Raw genomic sequence first — 21,807 nt, 5'->3', positions numbered from 1 at the left:
GTTTTATAGTTTTGGGTTTTATATTTAGGTCTTTAATCCATTTGAGTTAACTTTTCTCTATGGTGTTAGGTAAGGGTTCAATTTATTTTCTATTTTTATTTATTTATTTTTAAGGATTGAGTTTTATTCTTTTGCGTGTGTATATCCAGTTTTCCCAGTACTATTTGTTGGAAGGACCACCCTTTCCCCATTGAATGGCCTTGGTACCCTTGCACAAATCATTTGACCATGTATGTGAGGGTTTGTTTCTGGCCTCTGTTTATATTGGTCTATATGTCTATATGCCAGTACCACATTATATTTGTTCTTGTGGCTTTGTGGTCATTTTTTTTTTTTTTTTAAGATTTTAGTTATTTATTTGAAAGAGAGAGAGAGAGAGAATTTGCATGAGCCAGGAGAAGGGCCAAGGGGGAGAGGGGAAGAGGGAGAGAATCTCAGGCAGACTCCATGCTGAGAGTGGAGTGCAGCATGGGGCTTGATCTCAAGACCCTGAGCAAAGCCAAAACCAAGAGCCAGCTGCTTAATCAAGTGAGCCACTCAGCATTCCAGCTTTATGGTAAGTTGTTTTTTTTTTTTTTGTAAGATTTTATTTATTTATTTGACAGAGAGAGATCACAAGTAGGCAGAGAGCCAGGCAGAGAGAGAGTGGGAAGCAGGCTCCCTGTTGAGCAGAGAGTCCGATGCAGGGCTTGATCCCAGGATCCTGGGATCATGACCTGAGCTGAAGGCAGAGGCTTTAACCCACTGAGCCACCCAGGTGCCCCTATGGTAAGTTTTAAATTCAGGAATTTTTTTCTTCCTTTTAAGATTGTTTTGAAGTCCCATGAAATTCCATATGAATTTTATGATGGGTTTTTCTATTTTTGCAGAAAGCTTGATTGTGATTTTGATAGAGATTGCATTGAATCTATAGATACTTTGGATAGTATTGACAATTCAACAATATTAAGTCCCATGAACATGGGATGTGTTTCCATTTATTTACGTCTTATTTCGTTTAGCGTTGTTTTGTAGTTTTTCATTGTGTGCATCTTTTGTCTTTAGTTAATTTCTTTTTTTATAATTTTATAATTTTTTATTGTTATGTTAGTCACCATACAGTACATCATTTAGTTAATTTCTTATTAACTAAATTCTAAAACTAAAATAACTAATTCTTATTAGTTATTTTATTCTTTACGATGCTATTATAAATGGATTGCCATAATTCCTTTTCAGATAGTTCATTCCATAATTACATTTTCAGATAGTTCATTGTTAATATATAAAATGCAGATTGTTCTATTTATTCATTTTGTATCCTGCTACTTTTCTGAATTCATCTATTAGCCATGACAGTGTTTTTACAGAAAAGTTAGGGTTTTTCTACATAAAATACAATATTGCTCATCAGCACGTAATTTTACTTCTTCCTTTCTAATTTGGATGCATTTTTTTTCTTCTCTAATTGTTTTGGCTAGAACTTCCAATTCTATGTTGAATGGAAGTGGTGAAAGTGAGCTTCTTTATCATATTCCTGGTCTAAAGGAAAAACTTTTAGTCTTCCACCATTCAGTATGATATTTGTTATGGGCTTTTCCCAGATGGATTTTGTTATGTTGAGGTAGTTTCCTTCTATTCCTAGTTTGTTGAGTATAAAAGTGGTGACTCATATTAAATGCTTTTTCTGCATCAGTTGAGTTGATCATGTGGTCCCCCCACCCCTTTCTGTTAACATGGTGTATAACAGTAGGCTTTTACTGGAATTATCCTTGCATTCCAGGAATAAATTCCACTTGCTTGTTGCCTCATCTTTCTACTGTGTGGCTAAATTGAGTTTGCTAGTATTTTTTTGAGTATTTTTGCATCATTGTTTATAAGGGATGGTGGTCTGTAGTTTTCTTGTGGTATTGTTGTCTGGCTTTGTATCAGGGTAATGCTGGCTTCATAGAATGAGTTAATAGCACTCCTCATTGCAGCGCCTGCGTGGATTAGATGGTTAAACAATTGCCTTCAGCTCAGGTCATGATCCTAGGGTCCTAGGATCAAGCCCCTCCTTGGGCTCTCTGCTCAGTGGAGAGCCTGCTTCACCCTGTCCCTCTGCTGCTTCCCCTGCTTATATGCTCTGGCTCACTCTCTCTGTCAAATAAATAAATAGATAAATAAAATCTCTTAAAAAATAAACAACAACAACAACAACAACAAAAAAAGTGTTCCTCATCAACTTTGGGGGAAAGTTTGAAAAGGATTGGTATTAGTTCTTTAAGTATTAGGTAAAATTCACCAGCAAAGTTGTCAGGTCCAGGGTTTTTCTTTGTCAGGAGATTTTTTAGTGTCCTTACTAATTCAGTCTCCTTACTAATTATCAGATTTTCTATTTCTTCTGACCTCTCATAGTTTTTCATGGTAGCTTTTGTATTTATAGGAATTTGTCCATTTCATGTGGGTTACCTAGTTTGTTGTTAGATAGTTGTTACTAGCACTCTCTTACAATCCTTTTTATTTCTGCAGAATTGGTAGTAATGTCCTCATTTCTACTTCTGATCTTAGTAATTGGTAAGTTAAGTCATCTCTCATTTTTTCTTAGTTCATCCATCAAAGTATTTGTCAATTTTGTTGATCTTTTCCAAAAACCACCTTTGATTCCTTTAGTCTTTTCTATTGTCTTTCTTTCCTCTATTTTGTTTATCTCTGCTCTAATCTTTATTATTTCATTCCTTCTGCTGGCTATGGTTTTAGTTTGTTCTCCTTTTTCTAGTTTCTTAATTAAATTAGTTTGTTCATTTGAGGTCCTTAGCCACAAATTTCCTCTTTTTTTTCTGTGTTTCCTAAGTTTTGTTGTGTTTTTGTTTTCATTCATCTCTAAGTATTTTCTAATTTCCTGTGTGATGTCTTCTTTGATCCATTAGTTGTTGTTTAAAAATGTAGTTTTTTAATTTCCACACATTTGTGAATTCTTCAGCTTTCCTTCTGTTACTTATTTCTAATTTTATTCCATTGTGGTCTGAGGATACTTTTTATGAGAGGTATTTGTAAATCTGTTGAGACTTAATTTGCGGCCTAACACATGACTGATCTATCCTGGAAAGTGTCCCATGTGCACTTGAGAAGAATGTGTTTTTGGTCATTTATTGTCTAATTTACATGTGAACTGGATTTTGTGGACTCCCCTGTCTCTGAGTTATGCTGTAGGTATGTGCTATGGATGCTTTTGTTTGTTCTCTTGTTGATCTGTATGGCTTGCAGGATGTGTCACGAAATCCAAATGTAGGTACTGATTCTTAGTTGTCTACATTCCTAGTTATATGCATATATCTTGATATTGATTATATTGTAGCAGTTTTTGTTGGACATATATTTTTTTCAATGTGTGTATTAAAGATTACCATGATTGGGGCGCCTGGGTGGCTCAGTGGGTTAAGCCGCTGCCTTCGGCTCAGGTCATGATCTCAGAGTCCTGGGATCGAGTCCCGCATCAGGCTCTCAGCTCAGTGGGGAACCTGCTTCCTCCTCTCTCTCTCTGCCTGCCTCTCTGCCTACTTGTGATCTCTCTCTGTCAAATAAATAAATAAAATCTTAAAAAAAAAAAAAAAGATTACCATGATTGCAGAAGAAATTTTTTCAGTAAACTTTTATGAGTTATTGGTTGTATTTACTTTCTTCTTGTCTTTAGGTAAGCCAGTTATGTGTATGTGGACTCTTAAATATTCTCTGAAATATATTTAAGGTTTTGTGTAATTTTCTTAGGCTTGTCTACCATTTTCCTGGCTATGTTTTCAGTATTTCCTGTTAGCTCTAATTATGACTTTGCATCTGTAGGAGTTTTATGTGTGTTTTAAATCAGTTTTCTGAGCTCTCACCTTCAGCTCTTATAGCTCTTCTTTGGGTTTTAATTTCAGGGAAATGACTTACTTTCATTTCTTTAATTTCATAGGCTTTCATTGCTCAGTGCTGTGAAATTTTCTACTGTGTTTCTTCTCTGCCTTTGTTTCTGGTTTCCTTTTCCCTGTAATATTTCTGCATAGTTCTATGCCAGTTACTTGTGGTTATTACTTACCTTTTAGAGAGCCCTTGTACTTCCAGACCACTATCTTTTCCAGTAGATGCAGTTCAGGGATCCACCATGGGTCTTTTTTGTCCACATCTGGGCAGTGGGGCAGTCCCCACTCTTCAGTGTCCAGGAGAACCCTGCCCTCTCCTCCTTGACCCCATTGTGCAGAGGCATGGATGCTCTTAGCTTAGCCTGGGCTGACTTTTAAAGCCTTGTCTCATGGTTTGTGATTTGGATTTATAAGTGTTTTTCTAGTTTCATCAAAGATAGGTGTTTCCCTTTATCTGTCCTGTTTCCTTTGTTGTTTTTAACTTTTATCATGAGCAAGAACAGGGCAGAGGTGTCTTTCTACCACTCTTTGTTACCAGGAGTTCCACATTCTGTATTCAGGCAGTATTTTGGTGCCTTTCCAGAATTTTAAATCTTTCTTAATCTCTTAGTGGAAATAAGACACAGCTGGGTACAAAACAGACTGAGGCACCATCTTGTTGTTAATGTCAGCCTCCCATTTCTTCCTGTTTATCTACATTCAGATTCTTATGTGGAAGTCCTTGCTTCCTTCTGCTAGCTTCTGCACAGGTACATCCTCTTTCTGTGGCTGGGACAGAGACTGTGTGTGCGTTCCCACCACATGGGTCTCTGGAGCAGCAGTTTTCCAAATTCTCCCAGCTGCTTCAGAGAGAAGTTTTCAACTGAATGAAAACCTTGAAAGGAATATATGTAAATGGATTTTTCTAGGGTGTATAGGTGCCCTGTCTGGTGTTCTAAAGCTGTAGTAGAAATAATTTTCTTGCTGACAGGATGGGGGTTTTATAAACAAGGATCTCCTCTCTTTCTTTCTTTCTTTCTTTTTGGTAATACATGTAAAGACAATAAAATCATCTCATCATGGTCATTTGAAAATATTTTATACATCTGAGGTAAGAATCATATTTCCCTTGTCAAGGCTGAATTTTCAAAATCTGCATTATTGTTTTCCTTTATATATTTGAAAAATGTGATCCCTAAAATGCTGTGTTTTATCATAATATTTGGTTGAAGAAGAAATGAGATATATATATGGGCTATGGATAATTATAAAGCATGAACTGTTTTTAGAGTGCAAATATTAGAGCTAATAAAACTCAGAGTAACCTAAAATCTTAGAGTTCCATGAAGTTAATCCATAGCAATAAGTAGAAAAGCTTTTTTTCTTTTTAAGATTTTATTTGTGAAGGAGAGAGAGGGAGAACATGAGAGGCAGAGGGAGAAGCAGGCTCCCCACTGAGCAGGGATTTTCCCCCCAACCCTCACCCTCCCCTACCATGCAACAGGGCTCAAGCCCAGACCCCAGGATCATGACCTGAGCTGCAGGCAAATGCTTAACAGCCACTCAGGTCCTCCCCCCACCCACCACCTTTTTTGGCCTTTCAGTTTCACGGGAGACATTCCCTGGGTGTCTTCTTTCCCACAGCTAATTGGGAGCAGAGACTGTAACCTGCTCATTGTGATCCCATCAGCACTGTGAGAGCTAGCCAGGCCTTTCATGAGAAACTCTCCCTGCTATTGCAGGTTTAATTTGATTTTACATGCAATGATTGTGATTTTGTTTGCCACAACATTCTGGTTTAATAGCTTGCATTAAGTAGATGGCAATTGTTGTTGGGGTGAATGTGACCTTGAGCCAATAAGGAGGTCCTGGGTGCTTGCAGTCAGGCTCTCCCTTGTCTCACAGCGAGCAATGTGGATGGACGTCTAAAAGTGTGTCTCTACATGTGTCTTTGTCACATTCATCTTGGTTTTCTCTGTGAGCTGAGATCACTCAAAGACTCTGCCTTCTTCTGTTGGTTCCCAATAGTTAACAATCACACAAGTAACACAATGAAAGATTTTCTTTAGAAAAAGGAGTTAAGGGAGCTGGGAATTTCTTATATATTAACTGTATCTTAAGGGATGCTATTTAGGTTAAAGCTCTATTTCAAAATGTCTGTCAGAAGATTATCATGTTTTGATTGATGGGAGATGGCACAGCTCATCTTTAGTTTTATATTGTCATTCTTTTTGGACATTATAGTAACTATTTCTGAATATCTTCTGTTTACACATAGAGTGGTCAGATATAATCTGTCTTCTAATATTATTAATAGATCTTATAAGAGTAATAAAGTTTCAAGTAAATATCATGTAGCAGGCATGTATATAAGAAGATTAAACTATTAATACATATATATATATATTTCTCTTTCTCTCTATAAATACATCTACCACTGGGTGCATCACCATACACACACACACACAGACATACAGACACACACACACACATAGACATATGCACACATACATGTACTGTGTTTTGGTGCATATATGCAGTTTTTCTATTAAGCCAGATTAAAACAATACAGGAATATAAAGCACAGGTTTGAAAGCACAGGTTATTTCTGAGAAGCACAGGTTATTTCTGAGAAGCAGTTTTTTCCTTATTGAGACACGAGTGGTGTGTTCACACCTGACTATTTGAGTGCATTGGGACCTGGGATAGGGTGCTGGGGCATGGCAGCAGCTTCGCCTCTTGTGGGTGCTCTGTGTGCTCATCATCCCTCTTCTGGATTGGAGACAACATGACCTGCACAGAAACACTGTAAGGAGACATGAGAGAGTCTTTGTTGTTGCTTTTGAAGTAAACATGTGTTAATTAGCCAAAGACAGAAGCAACTGTGTTAGTATTATTGTTGTGTTATTTAATTTCGAGGTCTGACTATAAACTAGGTTAGTTATCACTTCCCTTCAGTTAGATTTTGCTTTGTTTAGCTAATCAATAAATAGCTGTAATAGTAAGACTCTTGATATTTGACAACGAAACATTAGCAGCCTTTTTTTTTATTTTTAAAGATTTTATTTATTTATTTATTTGACAGAGAGAGACATAGCAAGAGAGGAAACACAAGTAGGGGGAGTGGGAGAGGGAGAAGCAGGCCTCCCGCCAAGCAGGGAGCCCAGTGCGGGGCTCAGTCCCAGGACCCTGGAATCATGACCTGAGCCGAAGGCAGACACTTAAGGGTTGAGCCACCCAGGCACCCTATTCAGGCATTCTTGAAGGCAGGAATCTTGGTTTAGGTTGTTTATTTATTTATTTATTTATTTTGATGGAGATATAGTTGACATACAATATTTATTAATTTCAAGTATATGGTATAGTGGCTGGACATTTATTTGCTTTATAAAATGATCACCATCATAAGTCTAGTTATAATCTGTCACCATATGAAGTTGTTACAATGTTATTGGCTATATTCCCTGTGCTGTACTTTATATCTTCATGACTTTCTAATTATAACAGAGTTTATACCTCCTAACTATCTTTACCTGTGTTTCCTATCCCTGATCCCCTTCCCTTCTGGCAACCACCAGTTTGGTCTCTGATTTATAAGTCTGTTTGATTTTGTTCATCTGTTTTGCTTTTTTTTTTTGAAAGAGAAAGCATGAGGCCAGGGGGAGGAGTGAGAGTGGCAGAGAGAAAGGGAGAGAATCTTAAGCAGGCTCCACACCCAGTGCAGAGCCCAACACCATGGCTCCATCTCACTGCCCCGAGATCATGACCTGAGCTGAAATTGAGAGTCAGACACGTAGCTAAGTGGGCCATCTGGGTGTTCCTGTTTTGCTTTTTAGACTCCACAGATAAGTGAAATCATTTGGTATTTGTCTTTCTCTGTTTGACATATTTCATTTAGCATAATACCCTCTTGGTCCATCCATGTTGTTGCAAATGGCAAGATTTCATTCTTTCCTTTTTATGGCTGAGTAATATTCCACTGTATGTGTGTTTATATACTACATCTTCTTTATCCATTCATCTGTCCATAGGCATTAGGTTTATTCCATATCTTGGCTATTGTAAATAATGCTGCAATGGACATAGAAGTGTAGATTATCTTTTTGAATTAGTGTTTTCATTTTCTTTAGGTATTTACCCAGAAATGAAATTGTTGAATGTTATGTAATTCCTATTTTAGCTTTTTGAGGAAACTCCATACAGTTTTCCATAGTGGCTGCACCAATTTAAATTCCCACCAGCAGTCCTTAAGAGTTCCTTTTTCTCCATATTCTTGCCAGCCCTTATTATTTTTTGTCTTTTTTGATACTAGCTGCTTGGACACAATGACACATGTCATTGTCATTTTGATTTGAATTTCCCTAGTGATTAGTGATACTGAGCATTTTTCCATGTGTCTGTTGGTTTTCTGTATGTATTCTTTGGGAAAATGTTCAAGTCCTTTGTCCATTTTTTAATCAGATTTTTTTGTTTTATTTTGTTGGTTGCTGAATTATATGAGTTCTTTATATATTTTGATTTTAACCCATTATCACATATATCATTTGCAAGTGTCTTCTCCCATTCAGTAGGTTGCCTTTTCATTTTCTTGATGGCTTCCTTTGCTGTACAATGGTTTTTAAGTTTGATATAGACTCAATAGTTTATTTTTGCATATGTTGCCCTTGCCTGAGGAGCCAGAACCAAAGAAATATTGCTAAGACCAATGTAGGAGTTTACTGCCTGTATTCTTCTTGGGAGTTGTACGGTTTCAGGTCTTATATTTATAAGTGTTTAATCCATTTTGAGTTTATTTTTGTATATGGTATAAGAAATCGATCCATTGATCCAATTTCATTCTTTTACTTGTAGCTGACCAGGTTTCCCAACACCATTTGTTGAAGAGACTGTCATTTCCCCATTGTGTATTCTTGTTTCCTTTGTTGTAGATTATCTGACCATATATGCATGGCTTTATTTCTGGCTCTGTATTCTGTTCCATAGATCTACATATCTGTTTTTGTGCCAGTACCATTCTGTTTTGATTATAACAGCTTTGTAGTATAGTTTGAAATCTGGGAACGTGATACCTCCAGTTTTGTTCTTCTTTCTCAAGATGGCTTTGGTTATGAGCTTGCCTGGGTGGCTCATTTGGTTATGTATCTGCCTTTGGCTCAAGTCATGATCCCAGGGTCCTAGGCTTGAGCCCCACATTGGGCTCTTGTTCAGCAGGGAGCCTGCTTCCCTGCTCATACACTTTCTCTCTCTCTCTCATTATCTCTGTCTCTCTCTCTCTCAAATAAATAAATAAAATCTTTAAAAAAAGAGATAACTTTGGTTATTTGGGGTCTTTTGTGGTTCCATCCAAATTTTAGAATTATTTGTTCTAGTTCTATAAAAATGCTATTGGTACATTAGAAGAAGGAAGGGAAAAATGAAGAGGGGAGTGGAAATCGGAGGGAGAGATGAACATGGAAGACTGTGGACTCTGAGAAACAAACTGAGGGTTTTTTGGGGGGGAACGGATGGGGTGGCCTGGTGATGGGTATTAAGGAGGGCATATACTGCATGGAGCACTGTGTGTTATATGTAAACAATGAATCTTGGAACACTGCAGCAAAAACTAATGATGTACTGTATGGTGACTAATATAACAATAAACAATAACAAAAATAAAATTAAAAAGGATTTGGGGAGCTACTAAAATATGCAAAATTATAAAATAAAAATAAGCAGATGAGAAAAAGATGCCATTGGTATTTGATAGTGATTGCTTTGAATTTAGATTGCTTTGGTTAATATGAACATTTTAACAATCGTAATTCTTCCAATCCATGAGCACGGTATATCTTTCCATTTATTTGTGTTATCTTCGGTTTCTTCCATCAGTGACTTAGAGTTTTCAGAGTATGGGTCTTTCACCTCCTTTGTTAAATTAATCCTATGTATTTTATTATTTTTGATGCAATTGTAAATGGAATTCTTAATTTCTCTTCATGTTATTTTGCTATTAGTGTATAAAAACACAACAGATTTCTATGTATTAATTTTATCTCATTCATCTTAACTGAATCCATTTAATCTAATAGTTTTTGGTGGATTCTTTAGGTTTTTCTATATATAATTTTATGCTATCTGCCAATAGTGACAATTTAACTTCCCCTTTACCAATTTGAATGCCTTTTATTCCTTTTTGCCGTCTGATTGTTGCAGTTAGAACTTCTAATACTATGTTGAATAAAAGTGGTGAAAGTGGATATCCTTATCTTGTTCCTAACCTTGCGTTTGATATTATTTGTGTTTTATGTTACATGTGGCCTTTATTATGTTGATATATACAACACCCATTTTATGAGAGTTTTTAAAAATCATAAATGGATGTAGAATTCATCAGATACTTTTTCTGCATCTATTGAGGTGATCATATGATTTTTATCCTTCATTTTATGAATGTTGTATATCACATTGACTGATTTGAGGATATTGAACCATCCTTTCATCCCTGCAATAAATTCCATTTGATTATCATATATGATCCTTTTAACGTATTATTGAATTTGGTTTGCTTATATCTTGTTGAGGGTTTTTACCTATATTTTCATCAGTGATACTGGCCTATAATTTTCTTTTTTTGTAGAATCTTTGTCTGGTTTTAGTATCAGGGTGAATTCTGGCCTCATTGAATTTAGAAGTGTTCCTTTCTCTTGAAATTTTTAGAATAGTTTGAGAAAGATAGGTATTAAATCTTCTTTTAATGTTTGGTAGAGGGGCACTTGGATGACTCAGTCAGTTTAGTGTCCAACTCTGGATTTCGACTCAAGAAAATGATCTCAGAGTTGTGAGACTGGGCCCCTGTTGGGCTCTGTGCTCAGCATAGAGTCTGCTTGAGATCCTTCCTCTCCCTCTGCTCTCTACCCCCACCCCCTGCCCTGCTTACACTCTCTAAATAAACAAACAAACAAACAAACAAAATCTTTAAAAAAATAAATGTTTGGTAGAATTCACCTGTGAGGCTGTTTGGTTCTGGTCTTTTCTTTGTTGGATGTTTTTTGATTACTGATTCAGTTTCATTACCAGTAAGCAGTCTGTTCAGATTTTCTCTTTCTTCCTATTTCAGTTTTCCCTGAAAATTGAGTTTTTCCAGGAATTTATCAGTTTCTTCCAGGCTGTCCAGTTTGTTGGCGTGTAACTGTTGGTAGTAGTCTCTTATAATCCTTTGTGGTTTTGTCAGTTGTAAGTTCTCTTTCATTTCTAATTGTATTTATTTGGTTTCTCTACTCTCCCTCCCTCCTTCCTTCCTTTCTTCTTCTTCTTCCCCATGTCCTCCCCCCTTCCCCCTCCCCCTCTTCCCTCTCCCCCCTCCTCTCTCTTCTCATCCCCTCTTCCTTCCCTCCTCCTCCTATTCCTTCCTCCTCCTCTTCTTCTTCTTCTTGTTTATAATTTTTGTTTATCCTTTGAAGAACCAGCTACTAGTTTCATTGATCTTTTCCATTATTTTTGAGATCTCGATTTCATTTATTTCCACTTTGATCTTTATTATTTCTTTCCTTTTATTAACTTTGGGCTTTGTTCTTTCTCCAGTTTATCTAGATGTAAGGGTAGATTCTTTATTTGAGATTTTTTTCTGGTTTCTTGAGGGAGGCCTCTACTACTATAAACTTCCTTTACAGCTGCTTTTGCTGAGTCTCATTGATTTGGGGACACTGTGTTTTCATTTTCATTGGTCTCAAGGGGTTTTTTAGTGTTTGCTTGTTTTTTTTTTTTTAATTTTCTCATTGATCCATTGACCATTGGTTGTTTATTAGTGTATTGTTTAGCCTCTGTGTATATAGATATATATTCATTTTTTCCTTGTAGTTGATTTATTGTCTCATACGATTGTGGTCATAAAAGATGCTTGATATGATTTCAGTCTTCTTCAATTTATTGAAACTTATTTTGTTCCCTAATGTGTGATTTATCCTGTTGAATGTTCCATATGGACTTCAAAAGAATATGTGCTCTGCTGGTTTGGGATGAAATTTTTTGTATGTATCTGTTAAATCCATCTGGTGTAATGTCTCACTTAAGGCCACTGTTTTTTAAATTGATTTTCTGCCTGGATGATCTACCCATTTGTGTAAGTGGAGCATTAAAGTCCCCTACTATTATTGTATTATTGTTAGTTTCTCCCTTTTTGGCGGCTAATACTTGCTTTATATACTTAAGTGCTTCTATGTTGGGTTCACAGGTATTTACAATTGTTATATCCTCTTCTTGGATTGATTTTTTTATTATTATGTAGGGCCCTTTTGTTATATAGTCTTTGTTTTACAGTCCATTTTGTCTGACATAAGTACTGCTACTCTAGCTTTCTTTTCATTTCATTTTCATGGAATATCTTTTTTCATCCCTTCACTTTTAATCTGTGCAAGTCTTTAGATCTGAAATGAATCTCTTTTAGATAGCATATAGATAGGTCTCATTTATTTACCCATTCAGTCACCCTATATCAGTTGGGTACACTTGGCAGACTTTGTCCATTTATATTTACTTATTGATAGGTATGTATTTATTGCCATTTTATTAATTGTTTTTGTAATTCTTCTGTGTTTCTTCTTCTCTTGCTTATTCCCTTGTGATTTCCTGGTTTTCTTTAGTGTTATGTTTGAATTCCTTTCTTTTTATTGTTTGTGTATCTATTATAGGTCTTTTGTTTATGATTACCATGAGGTTCACATATAATACCCTATGTATGTAGCAGTATGTTTCAAGTTGATGGTTGCTTACATTTGAACTCATTCTAAGAACACTACTTTTTTATTCTCCCCCTCCCTGTTTTATGTTTTTGTCATCATATTTCACATCTTTTTAATTTGTGTATCCCTTAACTAACTGTTGTAAATATTGTTGACTTACTACTTTTGTTTTTAACCCTCATACTAGCTCTATAAGAGTTGATCTACCACCTTTACTTTATATGTTCACTGTTACAGCTAGATTTTTTTCTTTCAGAATTTTCTTCTAGTTACGGCCTTTTCTTTTCTACTTAAAGAAGTTCCTTCAACATTTCCTGTAAAGCAGGTTTAGTGGTGATGAATTCTTTTGTCTGGAAAACTCTTTATTTGTACTACAATTCTGAATGATAACCTTGCTGTGTAGATAACCTTGTTTCTCTTTGTGGATTTTTCCCTTTCAATACTTTGAATATATTGTGCCACTCCTTTCTGACCTGCAAAGTCTGCTGAAAAATTAGCTGATAGTATTATAGGTGTTCTCATGTATGTAACTAGTTGCTTATTTCCTGTTGCTTTTAATATTTTCTCATTAATTTTTGATGTTTTCACTATTTTTATATCTTGGTATGAACTTCTTTGGGTTCATCTTTTTTGGGGCTGTCTTTCCTTTTTTGGATCTGGATGTCTGTTTTCTTGCTCAGGGCTCTCTTTCGTTTTTGGACCTAGATGTCTATTCCTTGTCTGTTTGAGCTATAACTTCTTTAAAGAAGTTTTCTGCTCCTTTCTCTTTATCTTCTCATTTTGGGACCTGTAAAATGCAAGTGTTAGTACCTTTGATGTTATCCTGAAGGTCTCTCAAACTATACTCAGTTTGTTTTTTTTTTTTAAAGATTTTATTTATTTACTTGATGGGGGGGTGGGGCAGAGAGAGAGAGGGAGAAGCAGCTTCTCTGCTGAGCAGAGAGTCCGATGTGGGGCTTGATCCCAGGACCTTGGAATCATGACCTGAGCTGAAGGCAGATGCTTAACTGACTGAGCCACCCAGGTGCCCCAACTATCCTTGGTTTTAAAAATTCTTTTTTCTTTTTGCCATTCAGTTAGGGTCATTTCCATTACCCTGTTTTCCAGATTGCTGATCCATTCTTCGACATCCTCTAATCTGCTGCTGATTCCTTCTAGTATATTTTTCAACTCAGTCATATTGTTTGGCTCTGATTGGTTCTTGTTTTATATTATTTATCTCTTTCTTGAAGTTTTTGCTGTGTTCATCAGTTCTTCACCTGAGTTTGGTGAGCATCTTCATGACCATTACTTGGAAGTCTTTTTCAGGGAGATGGCTTATCTCTTTTTTCATTTAATTCTTTTTCTGAGGTTTTATCTTATTCTTTCATTTGGAACATATTCCTCTGTCTTCTCATCTTGCCTCTTTGTGTTTGTGTGTTTTAAGTAGATTAGCAGCATCTGGTCTTAAAGGAGTGGCCTTCTGTAGAAGGTGTACTGTGGGGCCCAGAAGTGCAGTCCCTTGCTGGTCACCCAAATCAGGAGCTCCAAGGGTGTCCTTTGTGTGTTCCCTCCTGTTTTGGGTGAGCCACAACTGTTGTGGCCTAATAGTAGATGGGAGGCCCTTTAGGGGAGCACCAGTTAAGGTGGAGGTGGCCTGGTGGGTGTGGTGGGGTGGGAACTACTTTGGATGGGGGATGCCTTCCAGAGTGCAGAGAGTTGAGGAGGGCAGGTCTGCAGGGGAATACCAGGATGGGGCTAACAGTGCTAGCTAGGTAGATGGAGAATGTCAGAAGTCTTTCTCACCAGTACTAGGCCAGCTAGGTCGGGTGAGAAAAATGGCATCTGCCAGTGCTTCCATTCCTGGAGAATGTTCCTTCAGTTCCCTGAACCTCTGGCACATGTCCTAAAGTTAGTCAGTGAATCTGCTTCATATATGGCCTGGGTACTTTCAAACTGCTGCCTTGGCACTGGGTCTTAGAGTGAGTGTGTGCATGGGTCTTTTAAGAGTGGAATCTTGGTTTCCTGTAGCCCACTTGCTCTCTTGGGATTAAGCCCTGCTGATTTTCAAAACTGGACATTTTGGGGCCCATCTTCTCGGTGCAGGTTCCTGTGGCAAAGTTACCCCCATGTGGGGTTTGAACCCTTCACAGGGAGGACCTCCCTACATGTGCTATCCCTCCCACTTGTGGGCTGCCATGCTGTGGATTTGGGTCCTGATTAGACCACTTCTCTGCCCCTCCTGTGCTTCTCAGTGTGACTTTTTCTTTCTAGCTGTGAAAGAACTGTTCTGTTACTCTTCAGGTCATTCTCAGACAAGAGTTGTTCTATATGTAGTTGTAGTCTTGGTGTGTCTGGGGAGAGGTGAGCTCCAATCTGCCATCTCCATCCTCCTGGGAAGCCATTGTTTCTGTCTTTAAATAGACCTACACAGCATCTTACCTTTGAAGGTAAGGGTCATTTTAATTACATTCTTCACTAACAAGAGAAAGTTAAAGGATTAAAAGACAAATCTCTATTTTTAGAAGCTGAAATTGGAACCATGCTTTTGCATTGGTGGTGAAGAGAAGCCTGGTAATTTAGGACTTGAGGCTTTATATTCTGAGTCTTTCAGTTCACGGTCCTTTTTTTTAGAAGTAGCTGGTTTTTATGCCTGCCGAGAAAGTTATCTATAGTAGAATGCAGTCAGTTTTTTAAAAAGAACTTAGATATAGTAAAATAATTTAGATGTTGTCAGTTCAAAGTTGAATAACTTGACACAGTAATTGAAAAGGATAGTGATGGAAGAAAGAATAAAGTACAGCTGTGCATCTTCAAATAAGAGAAGAATCAGAACAGTTGTGGATGACGGACTTTCACTCATGTGAGTGAAAAAAACTCACTGAAATACTTCAGAATAAAAACATTAAAAAATGGACTTGACAGCATCAGTGGCTAATATAGCTTAAACCATGTATCTTTTCCTGCTAATTAATGAGTGTGTTTTTTTAGTCATTAAGGATTTCATCACATCCCTTGCTTTTCAAGACTTTTTAAAAAAAGATTTAATTTATTTTTAGAGAGAGAGCATGAGAGGAGGGGTAGGGGCAGAGGGCAAGGAAGAGGGAGAATCTCCAGCAGACTCTCTCCTGAGCATGGAGCCCAACTTGGGATCGGATTTTATGACCCTGAGATCACGACCTGATCTGAAACTGAGTCTGATGCTCAACTGACTGAACCACCCAGGTGCCCCTTTAAGACTTTTTTATAACCTCTGTGTGAGATATAATTGTAAGACTCATCGATTAAGAATTTTTCTTTCAGACCCAGGCTTTTTCCTATTGTTGGTATCACATATCTCCTGTTTAGGATTCTTTGTTCATTTCTAAGAAGTTAACTTTATTTTTATTTTTATTATTTTTATGTTTTAGAGCTGGAGGGGACAGGGGTAGAGGGAGTGGGAGAGAGTGAAACTGAAACAGGCTCCACACCCAGGTGTGGAGTATGATCCGGGCTAGATCTCACAACACTGAGATCATGACCTGAACTGAAATCTAGAGTCAGAGGCTTAATTGACTGAGACACCCAGGAGCCCCTGCTTTACTTTTAAATTACTCTGAAGATTTTCTGATAGGGCCATCTGTCGAAAATAGCATCTTTCTTTGTTATGTATAGTATTTCTACAGGGAAAACTCAAAACATACTTTGCTTCGATGTTGCAGATGTTCATTTTCATCCTCCTTGAAGGGCCTGTTGCTTAATATGCTCATCACTTGTCTTTGGTGACAAGGTAGATAGGAAATAAGAGAGACAGCCCTTGGAAGAGGTGAGCTGATAGGCCTTGAAGAGCTGAAAGCTTATCAGTGGATGAAAACAACAAAGCATCTTTTCTTTATGCAAATTCCATCTTACAAGCAACTGTACTCTTAAGTTCGAGACTCTACTAGAAACTTGTGTAGAAAGTAGTTCATCTCCCCACATATGGCACTAGGCACAGCATCAGAGCTTTCCATGTCTGCTGATCACATCCTGTTAAGATCTGAAGACCCACACACCCAGTGAGTCACTCTAAATAATTTATGGATGAGAGAATGCCCTGTATTCACATATTACCCGAGATATTGTCTTTGGGTAAATTCATTTGTCTCTTTCAAGTATATGTACATGAGTGATAAAATCATACTAGTTAGCTAACTGCTGAAAGTATGATTTTATTTGGTTTTGTTATTTGCTGTTTGTAAATGTAAGCCTTTGTTATTAGATTAGAGAAGATGAAAATGATTCTGCAAATAGTCAGTATCCTCAAGCATGAAAGGAACTGAACACTGTCTTCTTACCTTCACTGTGGTGGGAGGACAGATTGGTAAAGTCTTTCTAGGGGCAGTTTTATAACTGTTGTTCAGATTTAAAATACATATGCTCTTGGACCTAGCAATTCTACTTCTATTTCTAACTCCTAATTCTACTGCTAAGTATGTCTGAATAGTGGGCAGGTGGGAAAAGATATGTGTATAAGAATTTTAAAATTTGTTTATTTATTAAGATTTTATTTATTAGAGAGAGCAAGCATATTTGCTGAGTGGGGAGGGGCAAAGGGAGAGAATCTCCAGCAGACTCCTGGCTGAGCATGGAGCCTAATGTGGGGCTGGATCCCACGACCATGATACCATAACCTGAGCAGAAACCAAGAGTGGTATGCTTAACTGACTGAGCTCCCTAGGCACCCTGAATTTTAACAATTATAATGGCAAAAAAAGGGGGCAGGGAACAAGTATTTTTCAATAGAGGATTAAATTTTAGCACTTCATACAAGGGAATATTATGTTACTGTTAAAAGGGACATTTCATGTTTCTAGGCAATGGCATTGAAAAACATTTGTTATACACTACTACATGAGAAAAAAATTACAGAACAATGTGTATAGAATGATCCTACTTTTATATTTATAATATATATTTATGGATGTATGTTTTAAAGTTTGGTCTTACATAAAATTGTTGTTTACACTGGTTATTTTTTGTGGGAGGATCTCTCCAATTCTAATTGGTACACTTCAGTATGGTTTATAATTTTACATAAAGTTGTATTGCTTTCATAGTTAAATAGTCAAGATACTTACACTGTGAAGAACAAAAGAATATATACCTTCAGAATAGGCAGTATGCCACTGCTCCTTGTACAACACCCCTTCCTTACTGGGCTGGCTCTCTAGCATTTGAAGAAGTATATCACGAGTGATCTCAAAGCCATTTTATCTAGTCTGGCCCATTTTCTGTCTGCAGTGAGAAGATTGCTCACCTCTGGCATCGTGATTCAGGTGTTCCCACTGCATGATAATGAAGCCCTGAAGAAGCTTGAGGACAGCTGGTACACGCGGTTTACTTTGAAGTATCAGCCCCTAGGTATGTGTCAATACCTGTTCTCGTAGGGAAGAGGAAGGACTACGAACCAGATGTCATGATTCATTAGTGGCATATTTCTCAGCACATTGGGTAGATGTTTAATGCTTTTCTGGGCAAGGCTCTGTGGGCAAAAATTGGGGTCAGATAAGATGGTGTCACTGGTAGGGAGGAACCTCTCTACCCTACTGCATGACCTATTTAGTAATTTATTTTATTTCTAATAGCATTTCAGATGGGCTGAATGACAAGCTCTCCTTAAATTTCACCAACAACACAGGCTATTCGGAGTGGCCTTCATGAGTACATGTCCGAGTTGGAGTAGAACAGATTTTATGAGAATTTCATTTGACTGTAAATATCTTGTATTGGAAAATTTCTGTTTCTTTAGAGCTAATCATTTGAGCAGACCAAGCTGTGCTCATTTTTAGGGGCAGACTAACAGGCCTAGTTTGTAAGTATCTTGATGTATATTACTGAATCTATGCATTTTCTCTGAATATAGTTATAAGAGTATCTATTAGTTTATTTGGTATGTGTTAGCATTACTGTATGCAAACTGACTTCAGAATGAATGTTCAGGTTTTTTGGCTTACTTATGTCTTACTTATTTATTTTTTATTTAAACATTTTTTTTAAGATTTTATTTATATATCTGACAGACAGACATGGCTTACTTATGTTTTTTAAGCATAAGGATTATTAAGCTGTTAGATTTTATGACAAGCATTGCTATCCATATTTCAAGGGCATTTCTCTTTTGATTTTGTTCAAAGGAATCCCTCTAAAATAATTTTAATTCCAATTTCCATTCCTGAAAACAGCTACTATAATATTGTCACAGTAAATAAAAATCTGTTTTTAAGATGAAAATTTGAAATTACATTTTGAATTTTCTCTTGAATTCTTTGAAAGGAAAAGTTCATTTTTGATAGTTCTAGGTAATACACTAGTTGTTTTGTGTTACACTAATTGACATTTGTATGGCATCTAGATGTAGTAAATTTAAGTATTGCCTCTAGGACTTGTAGGTGATAGTATCCAGTAACTGCTTAGAAAGTGAGGGGAAAAGTGAGTTGAGGGTGGAGGCTGAGCATGGTTGTGGTGGAGGGCGTGAGACTTTGGGGAGTGCTGGGACTGGGGATAGCAGGTGGGGCACAGGCAAATCTTGACCTTCCCCTTAAAATCAAAAGAGGGAGGTCATGTGATTTTGGAGACCAGGACCATGAGCACCTTTTTCTGTAGTTATTGTTTTTCTTTTTCATTTTTTGGATATCCTTTAACTTGATTCAGATTTGAAGTGACCTGATCATACCAACTATTTTATCATGTTCGTGGGTTAGTTGGAAGAATAAGGATGGGGGAAATAGCTTATCCCAGTTTACTCTGACCTGTCTGCATAGACTGATCTGACACATTATCCTAAAGTTTTAACTGCATGAAACGAACCAAGAAATAATAACCCCACTATTGCACCTCCCCAGCCCCTGCATCACACCCTGGTCCCAGGGCGGGATGCATTTACAGCCCAGGCACTCCCCAGGTAGATGCAGCTGGCAAAGGATGGAGTGTTCGAGAGACCCGTTTTGAGTTAGCTCATGTTGTGTTTACAGAGTATTTAACAGTGATGTCACTTGTCCCTTCTTTTGCCCAGTTCTTATATGAAGGTATAGATAAATGTGTCCCGTGGCTGTTCTAGAAGTTAATGTGTAGAATATACTTTTGAATAGCTTTTCTTCAGTGTATTGAATCATTTGCCATGGCACATTGATGAAAATTTATATTTTTGGACAGTGGGAGCAGATACTGCGGATGGAGTCTTCTTTAAAAAGAACATGAATAGCTATGATATTAAAGTGAGAGAAAGGTAGAGAACACAAACCCCCAAATTAAAATGGCTCATTGGCTATGACTGAGTTTAGGCTAGGATCATGGATATTTGAGACAAGCCCCTAAATTTTTCTTTGGGAAGAGGGCATCCATCAGATGAGGAAGTAAAGAGGAAACAGATCCTGGGTGCCTTTCAGAGCAGCCCCAGCAGCTATGACCTGGGCTCTAAGCTGGGGCAAGTATTGGGCTCAATCTCCAGGCAAATGGGGTCTTGGTACTGCATGGAAGATAGATTTACCATTGTACACTGATTGGGAAATGAGAGTATTAAATGATTCCTCACTTAACTGCAAAAATAAATAAGTTTACTTGAAATGGTGAAAGTCTTTGGTAGTCTGTACTTACGGTCTCCCCCCCCCCCCTTTCATTGTAGACCGTATTCGTGGCTACTTTGGGGAAACAATCGCTCTTTACTTTGGATTTTTGGAATATTTCACTGTTGCCTTAATCCCTATGGCAGTCATTGGGTTACCTTACTATCTGTTTGTGTGGGAAGACTATGATAAGTACGTGATCTTCGCCTCCTTCAACCTGATCTGGTCCACAGTGATCCTGGAAGTATGGAAGCGTGGCTGTGCCAGGATGACCTACAGGTGGGGGACACTTGTCATGAAGAGACAGTTTGAGGAGCCTCGGCCGGGATTCCATGGGGTCCTGGGTATCAATCCCGTCACTGGTAGGGAGGAACCTCTCTACCCCAGCTACAAGAGGCAGTTGCGCATTTACCTGGTCTCTCTGCCCTTTGTGTGCCTCTGTCTCTATTTCTCCCTGTATGTCATGATGATTTACTTTGACATGGAGGCTTGGGCCTTGAGTCTACACGAGAGCAGTGGATCGGAGTGGACCAGTATCCTGTTGTATGTGCCCAGCATCATCTATGCCATTGTGATTGAGATCATGAACCGCCTCTATCGATACGCTGCTGAGTTTCTAACTTCATGGGGTAAGATGTGATGCTTGCATTTATGTCTTATTTGCCTATAGGAAATGTTGCTTGGATCATAGGATTCCCATCCCTGCTGCTTTGCAAAAGCAAGGAGATGTTGCTGTGGGCTCACTATAGAGACATAAGGAGGAATTCATCAGCTTTGTGGGTTGTGATGCTCTCACCTCCTGGTTATCGTGGCAGTCACAGATGAATGTTGGTTACTGCACTCCATCCAGGTGCCCTGCTAACTCTTTGTCCGTGGTACCTCATTTTCAACTCCTCAGGACATTGTGAAATGGAAGTTATGTCACCATCTTAGGGATAGAGAGTTAAACAGTGTTCGGGCAAATTGTTGAGCCAGGCTAATCCACACCTCTCTGTTTAAAACCTGTGATCCCAATACTGTAATTTTGTATTTTTTGCTGGGGTAAAATAGATTGAATTAACTTCAGATACTTTGGCTAGTTGTACTATGTCTGGTGTCTGAGAGCTGATGGTCTAGTGGTTTAGAGCACCAAGGACTGCCACTGGCCTTAGTAGAGCGAGTACTCTTTGTGTATATATACATCTATGGCAAAAGGGGAATGGGTATAATTTAAAAATGGTTGTGACTGGCCATTCACTCTTTATTTAGTCACTCAAACAAGCAAATATGCACTGTTATTCCTTAGGAAGAAGTCTGTTTCTTAACTTCACGGACTATAAAGATATTTAAGTTATTTTTATCAGTCATTTAACAACTACTATTTATTGAGTGCTTTCCTTTTGCTGAAACTGGACTGAAGTTTTTTTATTACTGTTTATCCTGACAGTGATGTTGGTAGGAGGGGGCGTTAGCAGTTTTTGTAGGCAAGGAGGCTGAGTATCCCGAGGTTAAGTGACTTGCCCAAAGACAGACAGTGGCTGAGTAGCTGAGTGGGGTTCCGGTCCAGAGGAGCGTAACACCACCTTTCTGAAGAATCTTCTTTGTTCTTTCACCTGGCTGTCTCAGGGCCTGTCCTGTGTCTCCTTTCCCTAGCTGGGGACGGAGATTTGAGTTGCCCTTTAAGTTAATCCTTGTAAGACACACATACGG

The 21,807-nt window shown here is 37.8% G+C and overlaps 1 protein-coding gene across 4 annotated transcripts in view; it reads left to right on the top strand.

The window, feature by feature from the left end:
• ANO10 (anoctamin 10) overlaps positions 1 to 21,807 on the top strand; it is a 236,668-nt gene that overhangs the window by 15,717 nt on the left and 199,144 nt on the right. For 3 of the 4 annotated variants that reach the window (XM_059162278.1, XM_059162276.1, XM_059162277.1), the window contains 2 exons: positions 17,798 to 17,917; positions 20,178 to 20,747. In XM_059162278.1, coding sequence (XP_059018261.1) covers positions 17,798 to 17,917; positions 20,178 to 20,747 — 690 coding nt within the window. The remainder of the gene's footprint in view (positions 1 to 17,797; positions 17,918 to 20,177; positions 20,748 to 21,807) is intronic. The other variant, XM_059162279.1, reaches the window with a different exon arrangement.

Source organism: Mustela lutreola, chromosome 2 (assembly GCF_030435805.1).
Source record: "Mustela lutreola isolate mMusLut2 chromosome 2, mMusLut2.pri, whole genome shotgun sequence".
Classification (NCBI taxonomy): Eukaryota; Metazoa; Chordata; class Mammalia; order Carnivora; family Mustelidae; genus Mustela; species Mustela lutreola.
This window is presented reverse-complemented; position numbering and strand designations above follow the sequence as displayed.